The sequence below is a fragment of the Pecten maximus genome, chromosome 3 (assembly GCF_902652985.1).
Source record: "Pecten maximus chromosome 3, xPecMax1.1, whole genome shotgun sequence".
Taxonomy (NCBI): Eukaryota; Metazoa; Mollusca; class Bivalvia; order Pectinida; family Pectinidae; genus Pecten; species Pecten maximus.
The window spans coordinates 358714-384722 of record NC_047017.1 but is presented as its reverse complement, the minus strand read 5'-3'; the positions used below and the strand labels follow the sequence as shown (position 1 = coordinate 384722).

General features: G+C 35.5%; 1 protein-coding gene across 1 annotated transcript in view; it reads right to left on the bottom strand.

Annotated features, from left to right (window-relative positions):
* Positions 1 to 26009, bottom strand: part of LOC117322876 (symplekin-like) — a 71610-nt gene that overhangs the window by 2901 nt on the left and 42700 nt on the right. The window contains 13 exon segments of the mRNA XM_033877809.1: positions 4865 to 5011; positions 7688 to 8086; positions 9349 to 9525; positions 10486 to 10629; positions 10631 to 10674; positions 10897 to 10995; positions 11748 to 11835; positions 12223 to 12323; positions 15577 to 15685; positions 19817 to 19886; positions 20394 to 20487; positions 20906 to 20981; positions 25061 to 25129. Of these exon segments, the coding sequence (XP_033733700.1) occupies positions 4865 to 5011; positions 7688 to 8086; positions 9349 to 9525; positions 10486 to 10629; positions 10631 to 10674; positions 10897 to 10995; positions 11748 to 11835; positions 12223 to 12323; positions 15577 to 15685; positions 19817 to 19886; positions 20394 to 20487; positions 20906 to 20981; positions 25061 to 25129 (1617 nt within the window).

The following is a 26009-nucleotide window of genomic DNA, read 5'->3' as shown; positions in this document are numbered from 1 at the left end:
AGCTTCTGTTTAACCAGTCCTTAAAAATCAGCGGTTTAATGAAAAATTCTGAAACTCAAAACATAACAAGTAGAGAGGATTCTGAAGAAAATGGAATCTTTAGTTTTTCTATAATATCTTTAATAGAACGGCCACAATAGGGTTTTGAAAAAGGGTCGTATTTTATCGAGAGGTGGCGGATGTTACGTCGCCAGTGACGTAACCAAGTATGTGTGGAATGTAGTGTATTGAAGGCCGGAACGTAATGTACATGCGGCTAATTCAGACCACTTTGCCGGAGCTAACTGAAAAGCGACTCTATACATTTTGATAAAACTTTCCACACTTATAAAACTCGGTGTGATCTACATGTATGTCCAGGCATATCCCGTATATCTGGGAATAATCTAGTTATGGAGATATTTTGGGTACAAACACGCCAAAATCGACACTTTGACTGCTGGTTTAAGTTCTTTTCCCTGTCATGTCTGTGATGCAACAGTTTCTGCTTAGGTCACCAGGGTACTGCACTGGGGAACCCCCGCCTGGGGAATTCCCGCCTTTTTACACCAGAATCCTACGTCATTCTATTTTCAGTAAGTGTGTATTTGTGATTTTCTAAATCTAAACACAATACTATTTATCCTCGTATCATATATAAAGTACCCGTTTTATGTGTTACATGTATTTACTCGGGGAAAACAGCTACAAACCAGAGAAACGCATTCTCCAAAGGGACTTGGATCAGGTGAAACACAAGCTGATTGGCCGGTCGTGTTGCGCAAGTCGTTAACACACTTTTGGGTGTAGATTTAACCTCTACCCCTGACCCGGATGTATATAATCGGTATTTGTTGACATCTGTTGACAGATATCTCCTGATAATGTCCAACATGCTGTGTTGAACTTTTATATATTGTTTCTCAGATGTTGGTCTGGACCAGGTGAAATAGAAAGTTGTAAATGCAATTTTGGGAATTTATTATGAATTTTAATATTACAATGAAACATATAGCGAAGCTAATTGTGAACTCGGTCCCAATATATGATGTTATAACCAGAAGTGATGTTTAGGATTTTGTGTACACTTGTGGAGTTGTTTTTTTAGTATTAATACTCAAGAGGTATTTTAAACTTAGTAATTAGAAATACTTTATTAATTTTAAAATATAATGAATGGCAGTATAAGCAACGAAATTCATTAATTATTTAATATTCTACCATGTTTGCTATGCAACGACAGTTTTGATTGGTTAAAAACCATGTATTATTTTCCAGTAATACACGCACGTGTCAATAATAGACGTTTGTGAGTCACGGCTGTTACAATGTTATGTATCTAATATTCACCCATTACGGGTACTGTAGCCGAGTGGACTAATGGTTAGACTTTATTCTGTTATTTATCAAGACGCGAGTTCGAATCCTACGAAGGCCAATATTTTTTTTTCATCCTTTTTTTTTTTTTTAATTTTCAAAATCAATGCCATATGATAGATGTTTTTGATTGCAGTACTGTAGTGCCTGTAAAGAAATACAAATGTATATATTTTATCAACAAAATAATGCGATACTCAAGAAATAAATTACAAGATTTTTCCGGGGTTTCTTTGCCGTTTTTCTATATAGATCTCAGAACTAAACAGTACATGGTAGGGGTTTCTTTGCCGTTTTTCTATATAGATCTCAGAACTAAACAGTACATGGTAGAATAGAAATAATCAACTTTGACCTTCGGCCTTCGTTATTAATTTAATTGTAAAATATCCTCGTCCTCGTTGTATATCCTGCAACAATACACGAATAATCGTTAATTATTTCTTAACTATCGTGGTAATGAGATCTCAGGATTCCGATGGATAAATTGACGATAGAATATTATAAAGAATGAAGTGTGGTAACGGAACGTATTAATTTTCGAAGATTTTAGTTATTGTCCAATTGCAATGAAATTTAAATTTGCTATGTATGTACATCATGGGACACTGGTTACTCTTGTATAACCTCACTTAACAATAATCATATTTTACCGAAAAGGTCGCCATTTTCTAGCCTCTGATTGGTCCAAATTTAGATATTGTTTGATTTCAATGAAATAGGGGTATTATGGGACAGCAAATTAAACTTAATGGGTTTCATTTTCTTGGCAACAACACAGTTTTACTTATTTTTTTAACGTCCTATAAAATGCCAGGATCATTTAAGGACGTGCTTGGTTTTCGTGGTGGAGGAAAGCTGGAGTACCCGGAGAAAAACCACCGACCTTGAGTCAGAACAAGGTATCTGCCCCATGTTTGTTTCGAACTCACAACCCAGAGGTGAAGGGCTAGTGATAAAGTGTCGGGACACCTTAACCACTCGGCTACGGCGGCCCACAACACAAGGTCTTATCTTATTGGTCGAAATGTAGATAGAGAGCGATTTTGATGAAAACTGCTGGAACAGAGTTATCGCCCCTCACTACACTTCATTCTTTCTGTGACATCCTTCAGGTGTCACCCCACTAGTATTAATAGCTTTTTAAAATTTAATATACTAAACCTAGTACGCTGCCTTAGCCCGTATTCTCGATTTAACTCCATGTGATATTGCAAATTTACTAGGCCTAGATTTAGATCTAGATTTTATTTCACAAACATATATTGGAATAAAACAATGAATTATTTTAAAAATTTAGTGTAAATATATATAACACATGTTGCTTGTGATTGTAAAGAATAAAACACATTTGAAAAGTACAAGGGTATGTTTTGGATCCATCTAGAATTGGCCATGTACGATGACTTGTAAATCCTTCTTCAATTCAGCTCGAAATTTTCAGCGTCATCTTAAATTCACCCTATCATCAAAGGGCGCAAATGGCGAAAATTAAATGGGGTGGAAATTACCAGGTATACAGTATCACATTATAATATCCTTAAAGTAATTTGACAAACTTGAAAGTATCCTGACTTTTGTAGGATATATAATTCATACTGTTGGGAGCATATCAAATTAAATAATTGCAACTACAGTGGATTTGTAGAGTTTGGGATTGTCCCGAGTTTGCTTTTATATCATTACCTGTTCAATACCAGAATAACACGTAAAAATATTTCAAATATTTTTTCTACTTTTGAACTGCCTCTACAAACAATGGTTCAAACTGTAGGTAGACCAAATCCTGTCATTCTTGAAAAAGAAAAATGATTCTACCGAGTCTGAACATATCGGCACTACTAACCTACATGCTATTATAAGTGTTTCATAAATTCATAAAAGAAATTGTCGGTTGAATCTTATAACAACAAGTCTTGGTGATAAAAAGTACTGCTTTACTTACATCAGGTAATTTCCCAAGGCGGTCGCCGATATCAGTACACACGATAGTCAACAACTCATCTACCCGTTCGCTCAAGCGGAACTAATCTCTGACACACCGGTAGATCTACCCGGCTGATGTTTTTACAGGTGTAGAAATGACACAGTCACCGGCGCCTATTAAATCTTTAAACTGCTGAAACAATAGCGTAATTACTGCCGAGGTGTTCAGATTACAACTGTAACGGTCAGTGCTGTCTATTAAATCGGATAAAACGCCAACTCAGTTACAGTAACATTTTATACGCACATGCGCAGCCCAACTTCCGGTGCTAATACACATGGAGATGGCGTGGTTATCAATAAAAAGTAAGTAGGCCGATCAAACAGTATTTTATATATGTCCAATAAAAGGTAATGGTTCTGTTACGTTTTGTATGCAATCTGTGTTAAACTTAAACGGTTATTTGTTTTGACATTAATAACTTGTTATTTTGTCGAATTCCGTTTTATCGTTTACCTTTTGCAAACATGACTTGCACATCAGATCGTTATTGAAGTGACTAAGTGAAAGAAACTTTATCGTGACTGTATATCGGCAAAACTACACCAAATTACAAGTGACATAACGAAACATTACATATATATTTACATGTATTGACCAGTCTTCACACTAAACTGATGAGCGACAGAGCGAAGTTATAATGATTATATAATGTTGACAAATATTGACCAAACTTTTCACCAAAAACGATAACTCGCTTAATTCGAACACTCGGATAACTCGAAGTTTTTTCGTGGTCCCGTCGACTTCGAGTTAACGAAGTTCCACTGTAGTTTTGTTTCGCTATGTTTCCCCTTTATGTGCCCCACATCCTTCATTTATACAAAATAAGATCTCATTTGGCCAATTATGCTCCAGACCAAATTTCATCAAAATTAACTAAGCTGTTCAGGACTAATAGCGATTTAAAAGATATACCTCCAATTCCCCCTTTTGGGTCCACACCCTCTTGCCCGACATGACCACTACATGTTTTGTGCATTACACAAAATCACTGAACCATAACAGATTTTTGTCAGTATTTAGGTGTTCTTAAGCAAATATCCTACATTTAACTCTTCATTAACTATTTTTCACTAAAATGTAACAGAGCTACCACTGTTTAAAAAACCTTGATAACCTTTCTCTCCTTGTTAAGTATATTAGGCTGTGGAAATAATTCTCTATTCTCTTGTGTCAATGTGACCCACTCAAGGCTTATTATACAAGTTTTATCTAAAGAACATATTACTAGAGTTCATGTCAATACATAATACATTATGGATTGTGCTTGACGTTTGATGACTATTTAATGACTGTCAAAAAAATAAGAATTTAAAATGTATTTTGAATATCATTACAAAAATACATTCATTGCATTAACATCATATATGTTTTTATTGAAGTTTAGTCATATATTAAAAGCAACTGTCATGTAGGTATTTATTACAAGTGGTACATGTGCAGAACACATGATGGTCAATATTCAATATGGTTCACTGAGATTCATAGGTGGTCTTAATAGTCTTCACTTTCCCTTACCTGCTCTGCTGACTCCGATGTCTGAGAAGTGTCCATGGGTTCATCCTCAGCTATGGCCAGGGCATTTTCAGGTGAATCTGGGTCCTCATCAGCCATCTCTACATCTATTAAGGCTCTGGCGACCATTGCCTCAGCTTCTGCAGCTCTCTGCATATATAAGATGTTTGTTGTTTGTTTGATAATGCAAATTCTTTTTCCTTTTTTATATTTCTTTACAATTTTTTTTTTTTTCAAATTTTGCATGATAAACAACAACAGGTTACATTTCACAAGTACAATTATATAATTACTCGCTCACAATTGTCTTTTTTCTCATTTGAACAGTTTCACTGTCGTCCAGAGGGCCAACTCATCCCCCCCCCCCTGTTTTTTAGTGAATGGGTTACCACAGCAACCTAAATGTTTTGGAAAAAAAACCTGAATGCATATCATATTAATATATGTACAGATTATGAGTCCCTAACATTCCTGTGTATTTCAAATGAATTTAGTTGATAGCTATATAGGAGTTATCCGAGTTGTCTTGACAAAGTTTACCACAAGATAACATGCATGATATTTTTCTACAGAATTTTTGGTTTCCATGGTTATCAGGTTCCAATACCCATATCTGGTAACCACGGAAACCAAAAAAATCTGTAGAGAAATATCATGCATGCACATTTACACATGGTCCCTATCACTCCTGTTTAGTTGAAGCATTTCACAGGTTTATGACTGGACAAAATTCCCCCTCACCCAAAAAACTAAGTAATAGTGACCTGGTTACCATGGTAACCACAAAATTGCAACATAATTAGGGGATAGTATGTTGTTTTGAGTGGCTATACTGGCGATTAGAACATGAAATTTAGTTTGAACTCACGAAAAACAACGTACTGTCCCCATTCTAACACTATCGCATATATTAGAAACATTGTTTAACATCGCTACAAGTACGCTGTTAAGTACTCTGTGACCTCCGCTAGTGACGTGTCATACTGTGGCAGATTGACCAATCAGAAAGAAGCTTTCAAAGTCGGTCAATGGCCCCCGCCCATACTGGCGAGAGTTCGATCTGTATGTTGACGAAGCGGTGTATTTGGATTGTTGTAAAAGTCCTGTTACCGAAGATAAAACGACATATTATTGGATTTACTCTGCAGTATGCATAACAACATGTGTGTTTTAACAAAGTCAGTGTTGATTGGATTCTACAGACTCAACCGTTATGTGAAGTTGTGTGCACTTGTTCCAATTCATTTAGGATTTTACTTGGCTAGATGCCTACACACGGACGAAATGAATATTTCAATCAATAAATGACGGCAAGAATGATGTTAACGATTTTTGTTAAACTTATTCAGTTAATTCATTCTTTTCGATTTCTTCACTTTCGATTCCAATCTCATGGGTCATCAATCATAAATGGTGCAGAGTGTTGAATTTTGCTACGAGTCGAACTTGATGCCATATTGTTTTGATTAGAAACGGGGCGTGGCTTAACACGACAGATCATGGTTCTATCGCAGATTAGAACATGGTCCGTAACCAATCAAAACACGCGTTGCAAACGGATCGTGTTAGAGACGGACGGACAACCTGATTCTAGTATACCCCCTCTAACTTCGTTGCAGGGGGTATAATTATGTTGGATCCAACCCAGCTTAAATTCACACTCGCATACGACATGAAGACATATAGAATCGGACAAAACACAAGGCTTCCTCTCTATCTAATTTAGGAACATCAAACTCATCGAGAAATTCATCAATATTTACTTCATTAGTGTTACTATCTATTCCATATAAATTTTCATAAAAAGTCTTTACCTCAGTCAAAATATCTTCCTGTTTTGTTATCATTTCGCCCATTACTTTGTTGTAATTTTTGTATTACCTTTGAGGTAAAGTTTCTATTTTCTAAATTGCAAAAATAATTAGTGGGGTTTTCCCCTTCCTCAGTCCATTGAGCCTTAGCTCTCACTATACTGCCCTTAATTCTATGTGACCTTATATCTTCCAATTTAAATTTTTTTTTTTTTTCAGATTTAATACTTCAATGTCAACATTATTTTGACTTTCTGACAGTTGAACTCCATGTAGGAGATTTTTTTGCTCTTAATCGACTTCGTTTCTTTTTAAAAGATGAATAAGAAATAGTTTTGCCTCTGATTTCCATTAAAAGAGTTCCTAAGAATAGCTGATCATTTATGAAAAATTGCAAACATGAATCAGGGATATCAGTTATCCTTTCAGGATTGTAAACTGGAAGACTATATTGCATTTTAATTTTTTCAATAGTGTCGTTTATGATTTCAAGATAGTTTTGATCATGCAACAACGAATCATTGAATTTCCATAAGCCTTTACCTTTTTTGAATTCATTAAATTCTAAAGTTATTTTTGGGAAGGAATGATCAGATCTATAGCCTGGATCTGTGGCTGAATCAGAGATACTTGGTAGTAGGTTTACAGATACTAAAAAGAAATCTAATCAGGCTTGTTTTATTGGTCTACTAACATAAATTATTGTCTTGTTCTCAAGCACAGACATTTGATGATACTCATTCTTCCAAACCATTACCTGTGGTATATATCATTTCCATTCTACTCTTGTCAATGCTGAATACCAACCTAAATCCAGAAGTATAACATTCTCTACTATATTCTTGCCTTTTACTCTTATTTCATGATGTCAATTACTATTAAAACTGATTGACAATTTGATGGCATATTTCAAAATCAGACTTTATAAAGCATGGGACTACTAAGCAAGTGTTTAAGAAGAGGAAGCTCATATAAACAAGAAAATCAATAATTTCTTCAATTAACAACCAATTACCACTTCCTCCAAGCGCTGCCTCTCTGCCTTCTGTTCTGCAGCCATTCTTTCCCTTTCCTCTGCCTCAGCTTTCTCCTGAGCAGCCTTTTTAGCCAGTGCCTCCCGCTCCCTCTCCTCTGCTTCCCATTTTGCTTTCTCAGCTTTTTCCCTCTCAGCCTCGTGTTTGGCGCTCTCTGCGGCCTGTTGGTCACGTGACAGTGAACTAACTGTCCTTATAACCTGCATCTCCATTGGTTCTTGTCTGACCTGTACCAAAACCTCTGGAGGGGCCATCATACTTTTTGCCTCTGCCAGTCTCCTGGCCTCTGCTGCCATGTTTTCCTTCTGGGCTTGTTTTTGTTGTTCCTCTGCAGGGTCCTTCTCCAGGACAGCCATGATTGCCTTGGGTATATGTGTGATCTGTTGTGTACAAAAAATGTTGTAACTATATCAAAAGTGACATACTAGTATGAAGTGAATTTGATCAGCAGCTAAAATGACTTTGTACATGGAGCCAATTTTAACTAGATTTGTATCCTGAGGGCTAACTAATATCCCCCATGGATGGTATAGTTGAGAAGGCTATAGGTGAGTGTAATCATATCTATCAAGTCAGTTGTTACATTGTTTTAACAATAAGCGACCTGCATAGGCCTTAACCGTCACCTGAGTTTTGAAATATTTGACCCTTTTTGGCCCAGCCATTAAGTCCCTGGGGGCCCATCAGTGCCATCATGTGACTACCATCGAGCTGTCATCCAATGCTGATAATGTTAATAAATCTAGAATGAATTCCTATAGAAATCAAACAAATGATATTTCCCTATATAAACTATTGTAAAATTTACCCTCTCCCCAGGGGCAAACATGAGGCCCCAGGGTCAATAAAATTCACAATTTTGGTGAAGCACCTTAAGACCCTTTCATCTATGAAGAGTATTTGATTCTACCCTATTTAGGTTGATCTTGAGAAGAAGTTTCTTGAAACAGTTAATAGGGTCATTCATCCAGACGTCACATTGGTCAGAACCATAGATTAGGCCAAGCCCACTGGTGGTCTTAATTGACTTGGGTTAAGTAGGGTTATAAAGTGAAACAAGAGGCCTATGGGCCCTTTTTGGCCCTGCCTATCAGTCCAAGGGGGTCAGTCTGAGCAACGTGCATACCATTAAGCTGTCAAATCATGCTAATAATGTTAACCAAGTTGGAATTCAAAAATCCAACAAATGAAGTAAAACATAATTTTTTTTTTCTAAAATGAACCTCAACAAGAGGCCCATGGGCCTAATGGTCACCTGACTTTTAAAATATTTCTGTATATTTGTACCCTTTTTGACCCTGCCCACAAGCCCCTGGGTGCCAATAATTGCATACCAGCAAACTGCCTTCCAAACATTGCTAATTCCAATAGAAATGACACAAATGAAAGTCAAAAATGTGATTTTCCAGTATAAACTATAGAAAAGTTTATCTCCTCCCCAGGGGCAAACATGAGACCCCAGGGTCATGAAAGTCACAATTTTGGTAAAGCACCTTAAGACCTTTGTATCTGTGAAGAGTATTTGATTCTACCATACGATGCCACACAAAAAGCGGTCGCAATAGGTCATCTGAAACCAAGTCTCAGTGATCATTGAGACCATGAACAATTGTTAGAGGTCTTCAGTAGTGTAATATCATACCTGGTGTTCCGTGAAGGATTTGATGTGATTAAGCAAAGGTTCCCGTAGCTCTGGACAGCTCTCAAACACACTCTTTAACTGAAGTGATGGCAGCTGCAGTAAAACCTGGAACGATTGCGGTTTGGTTCTCTGACAGCACTTAATGAAGCCTTCCCACACACGCTTCTGTTTCCACACCTAGGTCAAGATTGAAAAAAAAGCTTAAGGTCACAGATACATGATCAAGGTCATAGAAAATTCATGTTTATGATTTATCAAAACATTTATTGTTAACAGCAACACTCTCTAGTACCTATGAAATTCTGATGGAAGGAATGCTTTGTCTTCTTAAAATATGAACTGCTATTCAGTATTCTTATCTATCCATAAAAACTCGTCTATTTTTAATGCAAGACTACAGTAGGTTTTCTGTATTAGTGTTATAGCTACCAATGAAAACTCTAGCCTAGTTTACAAACAAAGAAGCTATGTAAGAGAAGGAACAACCTTTCATATGGAAATTTATTTCACATAAAGAAAACATTTTTCATATCAATGAATGTCTTAGTGTATTCAACTACAACTGATGAACAGATATATACAAGAGATCCCAGAGGGATGTTGGTGACCACCATTGAATGATCCTTATTGGTTGGATCCCAGAGGGATGTTGGTGACCACCATTGAATGATCCTTATTGGTTGGATCCCAGAGGGATGTTGGTGACCACCATTGAATGTTCTATATTTTCCTTTTTTTTTCTCTTCTTTCTTAATAATCTGATTACAACAAGTGGAACCTACATGTAAAGTTTGGGAAACATCTTTCCAGTTCTTTTCGAGCAATAGCAATAGCAAACTTCAATTCTCAAAATCCAAGATAGCCACCTATTGGCCATTTTGTTTCTTGATCAAAAATCTAACTTGAATTGGCATAACTAGAGACCAAGGGGAACCTTTACATGAAGTTTACCCCTCCAGTACTTTTCATGAAGTAGCGATAACAACCACGACAGACAGACCACGGACAATGGATGCAGGGCGATTTTAATAGCCCACAATCATCAGATGATGGGCTAAAAATTCTAGATAAATGGCTCACGGAAATAGATAAATTTCCATAAAATAAGTTTGACATTCACTGAACCTCTGCCCAAACCTGTTTTATGATCAGTCTCTGTAGGATGTTGAGTACAAAGCCGAGAAGACGAGGATACATAGAAAGGGACTGTAGAACCGTCCTCATGAACAATGTAGGAAGGGGCGTCTGTTCCATCAGCGTCTTCATCACTACAGCCAGAGCCTTCCTGTGTGTAGACGTTCTTCTCCGAGAAACAAAGATTAGTAGCTGTCAACAGAAACATGACGACGGGTGAACAAACATTCCTGTCTGCCGTAAACAAGGGCAAAAAGTATATTCTGGTGTAGAAGATATTTCTTTTTTTTTTTGGGGGGGGGGGGGGGGGGGGGGGGGGGGGGGGAGGTGGAATTCAGATGTGTATTTTTTATTTTACATGTTGCTACAATCCATATCTTAACTTAAAAACATAAAAAAACAACTGATGCCTACCTTTGATGATCGTCTTCATGTCACACTTGTTGGGGTCAATGTTGTGAAGTGAGATCAACAGCTCAGCAGGGGTGAGTGGGGATGTGAAACTGGTCTCACCTGTTAAAACAATCCTCATTGAATACATAGCATTTATTTAGAGACAATAAATATTTTAGACTAAAACTTTTGTGCATCCACTTCTAATTTACTAATACATTTTTGTATGACTTCACACCTTTCATAAATAATACCAGCATCCTATCTCTATTAATGCCTGAATGGCAAAATAAGAAATCTCTTCACCAAAAAATTATTACCTCCTTCTCCTACTATATAGTATATGAACAAGGTGTAACACTTGAAGATCAGAAGATGCATAAACAAAGGAACAGAAGCAGACTATATAATATGGAGCTGTTTAAAAACGGACAGTCTGATTGGTCAACAATTGCAGACAGCTCTGTATTGTTTACAGAGCTGTCAACCAATCAGATTGCCCTTTACAAAAATACTAAAAAAATGTATAGCCTATATCGATCTGTTCCACAGTCAATGTATCGTCGGCTATCACAACTGCTTTTGGTCCATTTTCTCATCTTGAAATCATTGTCAGAAAACAAAAGAATAACATGCGTTAATATTTAAGGACTCTAAACTAATTTTTTTGGATTGGAGAGAAATATAAAGTAAATCGAAGCTAACCACCCACTTCTGACTTTTTAGGTGTTACACACTACTGATAGAGTAGGAAAAGGGGCTAATATTCTTGTTCTATATACATATTAACCAGATGCAGACACCTGTGGTATTTGTCAATAAATAAAGGGATGCGACATGACTTGTGATTGGGTGTACATGTATATAATTACCATGGCCTCCCAGGAGTCTGTTGAATACCTCCTTCACCACCACTGGATTCAGCTTGATGAGTTTGGGTAAGGCCTGAATTACTTCTCTCTGTAAGACAACGGAGGTGTTGGGAATTAATATTAAAATTTTAAAACATAAATTTCAATGAACAAAATACAACAAGTGTAAACTTAGTAACAATTGTGTCAAAAGTTATACCAACTTATATTAATGTTTGAGGGGTCTTACTGAAGAAGAAAACCAGAGTTAATTGGAGAAAATCCATGTGATCAGGCATGTGACCCCATACTCTTCACATCTGATAAGGGCACAAAACCAGGCCATCCCGGTGAAAGGCAAGTGAGTTACCACTGTGACGCCCAACAACCCAACACAAGTGTCTGGAACAAGAGTCATCCAGAACTTTGAAAAAATATGTTGTGGGGTTGTTCTTTCCAATAACAACGGCCTTATCCTTCATGTGTCATGTGTTACCTTGTGTAGTCCTGTAAGTACAGGAATGAGGAAGCGGACATCAGGCACACGTTTGTGGTACAGGTCACGTACCCTCTCCACAAGTTCTGGTGACGGGGCAGCTGTCAGAGAAAACAGTATACAAATGATAGATATGTACTTACAATGGCTGTATAAGATGTGGATTTGAATTACACTATTGCCTTTAACATGTTTTTTCTTTGAAATCACTGCAGCAACAAAGTCTCTTTAATGAATGCTGAATACAATCTAACTTCGATTTTTCAAAGTTTAAGGGACTAACAGAAAAACTTCAAAATAGCGGGTTAAAAATAGATCAATGTTTTCTTGATAGTGACAGTTACATAGCTGTTAGATGTCCTCGATGCTTTTGTGTTGATCATCGCCTGTCAGGCTCACATCAAAAAGTTTAGTTAATTTACGTCAAACACAACAAAATAAACTAGAGTTGTATCCCAAGGGATAACTAATACCCCCTGTGGGCGTCTATAGTTGAGTAGGCTATTGGTGAGTGTAATCATATCTAATTCAGTCAGTTATTACATTTTATGATCGAATGACAATATTGAGACACCAATCGATCCAAAACCAGCTCCAACTTATAAATATACATGATATACACCACCTAATACTACAATTGTACATAGGTTTAGTAACAAATTTTAAACACTCCTGATAAAAGCCATTTTGAATAATGCATTATGGTCATTTTTTTTCCTTCTCACTTCTTTTTTACTTTTTATTTACTTTGTAGAACTTCATGCCAAGTTTTGTAAAAATCTGTTTTGTGTTTCGGACGAGCCTTCAATCAGAAGTCAGCAGCCATTTTAAAAAATGCATTATCTTAAAAAAAAAATTCAGGATGCACAACTGCATATTGTACTGATTATACATGCTATTTTTTGTTGAAATCGGAACAGTACTTAAGTAGGGGTTGAACGGACAAGCCTCAACCAATCAGAAGTCAGAGGCCATTTTGAAATGCATTATCGTTAAAAAAAAGTCGGGATGCACAACTACATGTTGTACTGATTATACATGCTATATTTTGTTGAAATCGAAACAGTACTTTAGTAGGGGTTGTCCAGACAAGCCTCAACCAATCAGAAGTCAGCGGCCATTTTGAAGTGCATTATCATAAAAAAAAAAGTCGGGATGCACAAACAAAATTCAGGACCATGCAAATAGTTTGATACAGCGAAAAATTTGAATCAACCAAGTTTGAATATTAGAGATTTGACTGTACTTTATACATGTGATAATGATTTGAGATTTCAAATTTTGCAATATTGCACTACATCATTACTGTAATATATATATATATGAACACACATTTAAACATAACATAGCTGACATGATATATTTCACTTTGGGTGCCAAATAAAAGCCAATATCTTTAATGAATATACATTACGTGTACAGTAAATATTGTTTAATTGGGTTGGAAACGTCATATTTTTCGGTAATTCAACTACGACAATCTGACCAAAAAAAATGGAAATGCTCCAATTTTCACGAAAGTCATCACGTATTTAAGTTTGAGACATTTATCAACAAAGAGGGTAATTTAGATGGTTAGAATGTCAAAAAACAGTAAAATATTGCCTTCAATGATAATGTTACATCAGGTTTTTGTCATGTTTTTTTACTGTGTGGCTGTTCTGCCTCGTGGGTTTTTTTCCCCCAACAGGAAAGCAATTAAGCATTGTGGGTAAAATTAAATGTTATTTTTAGAGTCAGCAGTAGGCCAATGTAATGGGGTTTTAAAAGCATACTTAAGGTACTAGACAATTAAACTTTTACTTCTGGGATGTAAAATCTTATAAGCAGAAACCAAAACAGAAACCTGGGTCTGACATTGCTACAGACCGATTGATATCACTGGTAACTGTTAACTGTGGCGGATTAAAAGTGAGGGGTTCGCCACGGGGAAATGTGATGACACTGGTACACAGGTGAGTTATTAACAAAAACAGTAGCGAGCTGATGAAAGGACAGACGCCCGACGTTAGCTAATACTTCCTACTCAGATCAAAGGGCCAAAGGCCCTGAGAAACGTCAGGGTCTGAGGTCATATAATGAGAAATGTAAAATTGGATTTTATAGTCAGACAGTTACATTTGTATCAGATGAAATGTCTTAATCTGGTTATTCCTATTCTATATATATTCAACAAAACATGTATAACATATTTATCTGCTTAAAACTTTCCAATAGCTGAGTATAGTTATTTCCCTATTTCTTTAATGCTTGTGGAAGATTATTGATATACTCCTGAATCAGTAAAGCTGCTTGTAAACTTTGAAAAAAAATCAACTGAACGACAAATCTGTCTATTAACAGAACACAACTTGCCTTCAATTCCTGGTGATATTTCTTGCGTATTCTAGCGACATACAAATGAATATGAAACTGCGAACGGTCGTTGGTTTAGTTACATTCGACATAACCGCCATTTTTGCCGATTAGTGATGAGTCACGTGACAGCTGAAGTTATCTCTTGGAATGCTCTGGTGCATTTGACTACGTAAATAGGGTTGGTTTTAGGCTTATATGAAATGTTCCTGCATATGAACTCAGGATGAACATATGAGTGTAAGACATGTGCATAGTTTCTCTGTGAATGCATGTAAATTCCCATGACGATCAAACTGATTTTTTTTACTTTCGTTTTCAAGGCAGGATCGAGACAGAACTACGTAATCCTACGCCAACAAAATTGCATATACTGACGAGGAAAATGTTTATATTTATACTCTAAAATAGTCTAGAAAACCAAACATTTATATTTCATTTTAAATAATTGCAGTAAACACGGTTTACATCAGTTAAATCGTGTCAATAATTGCTATCAAAATAAGAACTATATTAGGCTGCGGATGTATACCATTTGTATGACAGAAAAGAGGATTTGTTAGCCGGAAACATGAGTGTCACTAACAACATTATCCCACCACGACTATAACGGCAGGTGCCAAAGGCATCCTGACGTTAATAAGGATAGGAACTGTTTAATAAAAACATTGAATTGGATTTTGTGTTATTTTATCAGTGACTGCCAGTGTCAAGGTCGTATCTTTACCAGGAAATCACCCAAATAAACTCGGTTTCTCTGTCTTGGCAATTCTATTAGTGCTTAAAATGTGTATATTTCTAGTGAGGGCTTGCATGGTATAGCTTTAGACAAAATATTTTGAAATGATATTCATTAATTATGCTTTGCTACTTTTGTTATATGTAACGACTGGCGGATAATCATTTCCGAAGTATGTGTCCAATTTGGGATCAAGATTTGCCATGATGGCAGACTGGTCGGAGTGATACGCCTGTTTGGAGTTTCTCTGAACCCCTTACCTTTGTCTGTGAGGATGTGTATGACACGAGTCACTAGGGTTTCCGCCCCCTTCGGACAATTCTCCACCAATAAAAGGAGTTCAGGGGACTGCATTCCCATACCCTTCACCTACAAATGTTAAATAAAGAAAGTTAGCATGGCAATAAAATCAAATGAGGTTAATTTCCACTTCTCAGCTTTTTTCTTGTTTGGGGCAAGGTTGTTTATGCACTATAATATATAATAAACAAGGTTGTTTATGCACTATAATATATAATAAACAAGGTTGTTTATGCACTATAATATATAATAAACAAGGTTGTTTGTGCACTATAATATATAATAAACAAGGTTGTTTATGCACTATAATATATAATAAACAAGGTTGTTTATGCACTATAATATATAATAAAAAACAAGGTTGTTTATGCACTATAATATATAATAAAAAACAAGGTTGTTTATGCACTATAATATATAATAAACAAGGTTGTTTATGCACTATAATATATAATAAACAAGGTTGTTTATGCACTATAATATATAATAAAAAACAAGGTTGTTTATGCACTATAATATATAATAATAAACAAGGTTGTTTATGCACTATAATATATAATAAAAAACAAGGTTGTTTATGCACTATAATATATAATAAAAAACAAGGTTGTTTATGCACTATAATATATAATAAACAAGGTTGTTTATGCACTATAATATATAATAATAAACAAGGTTGTTTATGCACTATAATATATAATAAAAAACAAGGTTGTTTATGCACTATAATATATAATAAAAAACAAGGTTGTTTATGCACTATAATATATAATAAACAAGGTTGTTTATGCACTATAATATATAATAAAAAACAAGGTTGTTTATGCACTATAATATATAATAAACAAGGTTGTTTATGCACTATAATATATAATAAAAAACAAGGTTGTTTATGCACTATAATATATAATAAACAAGGTTGTTTATGCACTATAATATATAATAAAAAACAAGGTTGTTTATGCACTATAATATATAATAAAAAACAAGGTTGTTTATGCACTATAATATATAATAAAAAACAAGGTTGTATATGCACTATAATATATAATAAAAAACAAGGTTGTTTATGCACTATAATATATAATAAACAAGGTTGTTTATGCACTATAATATATAATAAACAAGGTTGTTTATGCACTATAATATATAATAAAAAACAAGGTTGTTTATGCACTATAATATATAATAAAAAACAAGGTTGTTTATGCACTATAATATATAATAAACAAGGTTGTTTATGCACTATAATATATAATAAAAAACAAGGTTGTTTATGCACTATAATATATAATAAACAAGGTTGTTTATGCACTATAATATATAATAAAAAACAAGGTTGTTTATGCACTATAATATATAATAAACAAGGTTGTTTATGCACTATAATATATAATAAAAAACAAGGTTGTTTATGCACTATAATATATAATAAACAAGGTTGTTTATGCACTATAATATATAATAAACAAGGTTGTTTATGCACTATAATATATAATAAAAAACAAGGTTGTTTATGCACTATAATATATAATAAACAAGGTTGTTTATGCACTATAATATATAATAAAAAACAAGGTTGTTTATGCACTATAATATATAATAAACAAGGTTGTTTATGCACTATAATATATAATAAACAAGGTTGTTTATGCACTATAATATATAATAAAAAACAAGGTTGTTTATGCACTATAATATATAAAAAACAAGGTTGTTTATGCACTATAATATATAATAAACAAGGTTGTTTATGCACTATTATATATAATAAAAAACAAGGTTGTTTATGCACTATAATATATAATAAACAAGGTTGTTTATGCACTATAATATATAATAAACAAGGTTGTTTATGCACTATAATATATAATAAAAAACAAGGTTGTTTATGCACTATAATATATAAAAAACAAGGTTGTTTGTGCACTATAATATATAATAAAAAACAAGGTTGTTTATGCACTATAATATATAATAAACAAGGTTGTTTATGCACTATAATATATAATAAACAAGGTTGTTTGTGCACTATAATATATAATAAACAAGGTTGTTTATGCACTATAATATATAATAAAAAACAAGGTTGTTTATGCACTATAATATATAATAAAAAACAAGGTTGTTTATGCACTATAATATATAATAAACAAGGTTGTTTATGCACTATAATATATAATTAACAAGGTTGTTTATGCACTATAATATATAATAAAAAACAAGGTTGTTTATGCACTATAATATATAAAAAACAAGGTTGTTTATGCACTATAATATATAATAAACAAGGTTGTTTATGCACTATAATATATAATAAACAAAGACTTGAATGGAGGTTAATCATCAAGCATCTGAGAAAAATATCAACAATGATAAAAATAAATGAACTATATCTGTCATCCTGATGATAACTAGTACCTCCTAAACATGTTGTTTATACATCAACTGTTTTACATGTAGTTTCAGTCCCAGTGAATTCAATATTTCATGTTTGACCTTGAATTTCTGTTGACATGTACATTGTACCATTCCCTTATCATGCCTTATCTCCTTATCATACCTTCAGGGTTATCAAAATTAAACCAATAAGACGCCACTATTTACGTTAGCTTGGTTGTCATGGCAAGAAAGCCAACACAGTGATGTTAATACCACTGTACACCAAATTTGGTCAGAATAGGCCAATAATTAAATTTCGACCAATCAAATCCACTTTGTGCTTCAGCTTAGTTGTCAAAGCAAACAACATATACAGTGTTGTTTAGCACCCCCAAATACCCCTGTATAACAAATTTGGTCAAAATTGGCCAATACCTTAGTTTTGATGTAACAGAATCCAGTATTGCGTTGCCATGGTTAAAGGTTTTGAAACATCTTATATGTCTGATATAGACTTTGTTTAGTTACATCATCTGACCAAGGTTTTGTAATTACATCCCATAAAAGCTCTCAGACGGACAGAGCCCTATATAATATCCCCTGCAAACATATTTCAATGGCCATTGTTTATAGTGACAAATTAAGGTACCACAGCAACCAAGATTTCAAAGAAAACAAGAGGCACATGGGCCTTATCGGTCACCCGAGTTTTGAAATATTTCATTTAATTTTACCCTTTTTGGCCAACATGTGCATGCCATAAAGCTTTCATCCCATACTGATAATGTTAACCAAGTTGGAATGAATTTCAATAAAAATCAAACAAATAATAGTCAAAAATATGATTTCCCTACATAAACTATAGGGGCAAAGATGAGACCCCAGGGTCATGAAATTCACAATTTTGGTTAAGCACCTTAAGACCCTTCCATCTATGAAGAGTATTTGATTCTACATTATTTGGGTCTTGAGAAGAAGATTTTTGAAATTTCAGTCAATCTGACCCTTTTTAGCCCCGCCCATCAGCCCCTAAGGGTCAGTCAAGGCTAACATGTGCATACCATCAAACTGTCATCTCATGCTGATAATGTTAACCAAGGTAGAATGAATTAAAATACAAATACAACAAATAATAGTCAAAAATGTGATTTCCCGATATAAACTACAGTTAAGTTTACCCTCTCCCCAGGGGCAAACGTGAGACCCCAGGGTCATGAAATTCACAATTTTGGTAGAGCACCTTAAGACCCTTCTATCTATGAAGAGTATTTGATTCTATTTAATTTGGGTCTTGAGAAGAAGATTTTTCGAAATTTTAGTCAATTTGACCCTTTTTGGTCCTACCTCTCAGGCCCCTGAGGGGTGGGGACCATATAATTCACAATTTTGATTGACCTTTCGTCATTGAAGCTTCCTGCCAAATTTCAATGAATGTCAGTTTTGGAGAAGCTGAAAATGTTAATTGATTACGGCGCACAATGCTGGACAAAAGGCAATCACATTAGTCACATGCACATCTACATATCATCCTTATATATTTGTGTGAAGTTTGTTTTAAATCGCTTACAAGTTTAGAAGGAGTTGTCTGGACAACATTTTCTAGTATGTTCCCCCAACTTTCATTACAAGGGGCATAAACATTTGCATTCCGAACAAATTTAAACAAACTATCCCATTTCAGTAAGAATAGGAGGGTGGAATATTACAGGAGCGTTTTTTTAATATAATACTGCAAAATAAGTAAGGAAAAGCAATTTAACAATTGTGTATGAAAGATAAAAAAAAAAAAATGTTTTGAATGTGGAACATTGTTCTTACTGGGTTTTCAAGCACACGGAGAATGGTCCTCTTGATGTCAGCAGTGGCAGACGTATAAACCACAGCTAATCTGAAAATACAAACATTTTTGTTCCTTTACTATGACAGACGTATAAACCACAGCTAATCTGAAAATACAAACATTTTTGTTCCTTTACTATGACAGACGTATAAACCACAGCTAATCTGAAAACACAAACATTTTTGTTCCTTTACTATGACAGACGTATAAACCACAAACATTTTTGTTCCTTTACTATGACAGATTATGCTGATTTTTCCTAGTCAACAAACAATCCATAAAAATGCCAAAATTAGTTACCACAGAAACTTGGAAGGAAAGGTAGCAGACCAGACAAGTATATTACAGTTATATTTCCTCAGGGATATTGATGTGCGGTGTATTCCTCTGCAGTATAAAATGGATAAAATGAATCATTTTTCACTGGATTTTTTTTTTTACTTGCCTTAACATATAAACTTAAGTCCTGGTATGCACAAACCTATTTTATAGACATATGATAGGTATGTATGTTTTGAAGGAGGTTGGCTTAATCACAAATTAGGCAGTACTCACTCATGGATTAGCTTATGGTTGCTTGGCAACAGGCCAAGGTACAGGTACAGACACATCTTAATGATATCCTCAATCCAGGATTGCGGCAGATCACCTGTAACCAAAAAGCAATTAGTCAGAACAACACAAGCTTAAGGAACATAACTACTGACAGTGTCTCAATCAACAGTTTAAATGAAGCAGCTAGTTAAACTGACTTTGTGGTTTCAGAGAATAAACTTGTTGTTCTTGTATGACTGGACTAATATAGGGAACACTGATTTTTCCTGCTTATGGCTTCATTATGAAATAAAGATATTTATCTACAGTACCAGTACCCAAGAAACTACACTAAATACGTACCTTTAAATATTACCTAGATTTTACTGTATGACATTTAAGGCTTAGAATGTATAGCCCATCAAGGATATCACACCGATGCATCTTTGTAAATGTTTTTTGTTTGTTAATTTTTATGTTTAGATCTGAAATCCAGGAATGTTTTTCTGACATTATGTTTGTAACTCTCTCACCTGATTTAGACCGAGGAAACATCTCACTTGGAGGTTTAGGCAGTAGTAGATATTTCAACATTTTAGAGGCATATTCCTGAAATCATGATAAAATAATGTATTAGTTTTCTGAAAACTTGAAGTTTCCCATACAGTGGTGGACACAAGACCATTGATGATATCAGCAGCCTAATAGGTAGGAAAGTTGCTCCTAAGCTTAGGAGTATTGGTCTGTCAGTTAGATGTGTGTCATCCTACACAGCCACGCAAAGGAGACGCAGCTACAGATCTGGATGTACGTACATTTTGTATGTGCATGTTCATGCATGGCTGATACTTTCAGAAATCTCCATGCATTGTGCCCACAGCATCTTTTCAACAAACTTGTGCGCATACTTAACTATAACTTTCTAACTGTGCCACCAAACTACGTATTAGCCTGCTGATAGCAGATACTGTCAACGGTCTGGTGTCCACCGTTAATATCGGTGCACAAAACCTATCCAATCTCATACCTCGTGGAGCATCACATTGGTCAGATTAGACAGGATTTCAGAATATAAACAGGCTGTCTTTACAGACAGGTCAATATTTTCACACCGAATAGTTTACATGAAATAGCTGTTATTTAACAGGGCATTCAGTGACCAGTCAGTTTCAATATTTTCAGAAGTAAAATCAATGCACACATTTTTCATTTATTTATTTTTTGATAAATCTTCAGGTTTAAATCTTTATTGAAAAGGCATTTCCATTTGTCTAATGGATAAAGAAACCAATTTTATATTTTGTTCTGAAATATTTCTCAAATGTATTTATCAAATTATCTCCCTTTCTTTCTTAAATAAAAATTATACAATGATTAATTAATTATGTTTTGTATTACTTGTTATGTGGTGATATTAAACAAGCAACTTAAATTGTTTTTTTTGAAACCAGGATTTTTGTGGCAGTTTCCAACTTTTAAATATATCATTGTCCATTTAAAGATGGCGACAGTACATATGCTAGTAATGATTAGCTACGATTAAGAAAGGCATTATTGGCTTTCACGAGGGTAAATCTTGTTGACAGACATGACCAGTGTGTATTCTTAAAGTGATGTATCCTAGTTGTAATCACAATGTTAACTGACCGTGTCAAAGGAATTTAGCCACCTTGGCACAGTTTTAATGTATCCACACTGATACGCATGGTGACCGACTCCTCTCTCACCCCAGACTAGGGTAGCTACAGTAACTATAACAGGTGGTGGGGGTCGTTTGTTTACACAATTAGGCCAGTGTCTGAGTTTTCTGTGATGGATGACTGCTGAGAGCAGAAAATGGCCGACAGAAATCGGTCACTGTAGAAAACAAATAAGCGACCACTGTTCCAAAATCACCGGTCGTTAGTCACATTAGACAGGTGGTCATTATACAGAGGGATGTTATATCGTGGTATCATGGTGTATCTGAAAATAGGCGGTTGTTATATATAGGCCGTCGCTAGAGCAGGTTTGACTGTACAATAAGTCTGGCCCAAGATTCATCAAAATTCCTTCACTTAAAATTTGACAAAGAGAAACATTATTGGATTTAAAAAACAAGCTAGCTAGCTAGTGAGATCCAAGAGGGATCTTGGTGCCCATCATTGAATGATATTTATGAGTCAGGGTAATGAAATTCACAATTTTGGTTAAGCACCTTAAGACCCTTCCATCTATGAAGCGTATTTGATTCTACCTAATTTGGGTCTTGAGAAGAAGATTTTAGAAATTTCCGTCAATTTGACCCTTTTTGACCCACCCATCAGCCCCTTTGGATCAGTCAGGGCCAACATGTGCATACCATCAAACTGTCATCCCATGCTGATAATGTTAACCAAATTAGAATGAATTCCAAATACAAATCCAACAAATAATAGTCAAAAATGTGATTTCTCTTGCCAGAATCTTGGTCGTTTATGATAGGGAAACCAAAGTACATTTCACGTTTTTGGGACATGATTAAGCAGTCGTTGGTCAGGTTTGGCAAGATGGTCGTTTTAAAATGGGTAATTTATTGTTGGAAAAACGTTGATGAACGAGAAACTTGGTCGCATACATGGGGTGGTTGTTCTTGAGAGTGGTCATAAATAGGGGGACAACTATAATATCAGTGAACCAGTAGGAATTTATATAAGATTTTCTTGTGAGCCCAATTGCTACAACGAGACTGATAAAAAGTTTCATCAAGTCTTTTGTCACATCAAACCAATGTTGTAAATGTGCATTGGTTTTCAGCCCAGCCTAAATCTTTTCTCTGGCATATTTGTTTGTTTGAATAACTAGGAAATCCCATATATTCTCATCAAATAATAAATTTAAGAAGTCAAAAGGATCTGGATTTTCTGGAAGATCTTTAACAAGAGATCCCAGAGGGATCTTGGCGCCCACCATTGAATGATCTTTATAGGTTCCATGTCAGATTGATCTTTTCTCTACTTTTCCCTTCCTCTAAGTCTTACTAATCTGTGTAAATTCAGAAACAGCCCTCTAGTACTTTTCAAACAAGGGGAACCTATATATAAAATTTAAGATTTTGCGATAATGGCTGTCTGTCGGCAATGTGGTTTTCGGATTGGTCCCAAAGTGCAACACCAGGGACCAAGGGGAACCTACAAATGAAATTTGAGAAAGATCCCTTCAGTACCTTCTGTAAAATAGCGATAACAAATTTCAATTGTCAAAATCCAAGATGGCTGCCTGTCGGCCATGTTGTTTTCCTACTGGTCCCAAGATGCAATATGCAGAACTACAGACCAAGGGGAACTTAAAAAAAAGTTTGAGAAAGATCCCTTCAGTACTTTCTGTAAAATAGTGATAACAAACTTCAATTGTCAAAATCCAAGATGGCTGCCTGTCGGCCATGTTGTTTTCCGATCGGTCCCAAAATGCAATATGCATAACTAGGCACTGAGGGGAACCTACATATGAAATTTGAGAAAGATCCCTTCAGTACTTTCTGAGAAATAGCGATAACAAACTTCAATTGTCAAAATCCAAGATGGCTGCCTGTCGGCCATGTTGTTTTCCGATTGGTCCCAAAATGCAATATGCATAACTAGGCACCAAGGGGAACCTACATATGAAATTTGAGAATGATTCCTTCAGTTCTTTCGCACGGACCACAGACCACGGACGCAAGGCGATTTGAATAGCCCACCATCTGATGATGGTGGGCTAATAAAACCAGATGTGCCTGTAAAAGTCTATTACATGTGTGAGACAGGTTTAATTGCTTTCTCATCACCAGCTCTCTTATCAGTCATTATCTTGAAAGTTTAATAATTGATAACCCCCGTAAATAACAAACACATAGAAGACCCAGATTCAGCCTTTATTAGATAGGAATAATTCTAGATGAGTTTCGGGTATTTTAACTAGTAAAAGTCTGACGGTGGACGATGGTGGACGGAGCACGATGGCTGTAGGTCATCCTTAAAAGTTATCTAGGATTCTGACCCAGAGACCTTGACCTCTACACCATGACCTAAACATTTGGTGAGTTGTCTCCTTGTTTAATTCTGAACAATTTTGATTCGTGATGTCATGACAAAATATACATAAGCAAAACGATACAAAATCTGACCTTGACATTTTACCCAGTCACCTTTAGTCAGACGACTCCTCGTTTAATTCCGACTACTTTGCTTCATAACATCTTCACAAAATGTTCAACAGTAAAAGGATTCAAAATGTGAACCTTGGACTCTGACCCAGTGACCTTGACCTTCGATCAGCTGACTCCTTGTTTAAGTGTGGAAAAACTAGAGGAACCTACATGTGAAGTTTGAGAAATATCCTTTCTTTAGTTTCCAACATGTGATAACGAACTTCAATTATCAAAATACAAGATGGCTGCCTGTCGGCCATCTTGTTTCCAGATCAGACCTAAAATCTAATCACAGCTATGGACAAAGGGGAGCCTACATGTGAAGTTTGAGAAATATCCCTCTGTAGTTTCCAAGAAATAGAGATTACAAACAGCAGCTGTCAAAATCCAAGATGGCCAGCTGGCAGCCATTTTATTTCCCGGATCAGACTCAAAACTAGAACTGTCGTCCAGAGGCCAACTCCTACCCTGGATGCAGTTTTCATCAGTTTAAAGATTGTTATCGGTAGAGAAGACTAACCCATCAAAACATTGTGCTTACCTCTATATGTGTGGCTATCTGTGGTTTCTCATATAACTTCTTCGTGAAGCGGATTGCCGTGTTTCTCACCTGTATAACAGAACAATATTATCACGCTTGTGCAATAACCAGGAAAATGGTAGAACATGACTGGGAGAATAGCTTTCTATTAAACATTTTGGTTGAACTTTATTCTATTTAGTCAAATCTGTTAGCAAAGATGGAATACAAAACAAGGCATCGCAAACGATACAAATCCCCTCGCCTGCTAACACATGAACTCTGACGCAAAATGGGGGGTGGGGTTATTGCAGGACATTGAAATAACATCAGTTGTCATTTCCACTGAACTGCAATAGACATGAATGGGCTTATTATCAGGCATGGGCTCATTGCCAGATAAATATGGTATATATTGTTATGCATTCAACAGTATCTGGTTACGCATGCTGGACCAATATATGAAGTTTGGTCAGGATCCATTCAAAAATGAAGTCGCAACAACGCTGACAAAGATTTTCTATAAATAGTAACAGTGACCTTGACCTTAACCTTGGCGCCCTGAAACACCAACTTGTTTGAGGTATTGCCATGCTTGACCCATTTATCAAGTTTGGTCAGGATCCGTTCAAAAATGAAGTCGCATTACAGCGCTGACAAAGATTTTCTATAAATAGTAATGGTGACATTGGCCTTGACCTTGGCGCCCTAAAACACGAACTCGTTCGAGGTATTCCCATGCTGGACCCATATATGAAGTTTGGTCAGGATCCGTTCAGAAATGAAGTCGCAAGAGTGCTGACAAAAATTTTCTATAAATAGTAACGGTGACCTTAACCTTGACCTTGGCACCCTGAAACACGAACTCGTTCGAGGTCTTCCCATGCTGGACCCATATATGAAGTTTGGTCAGGATCCGTTCAACAAGAGATCCCAGAGGGATCTTGGTGCCCACCATTGAATGATCTTT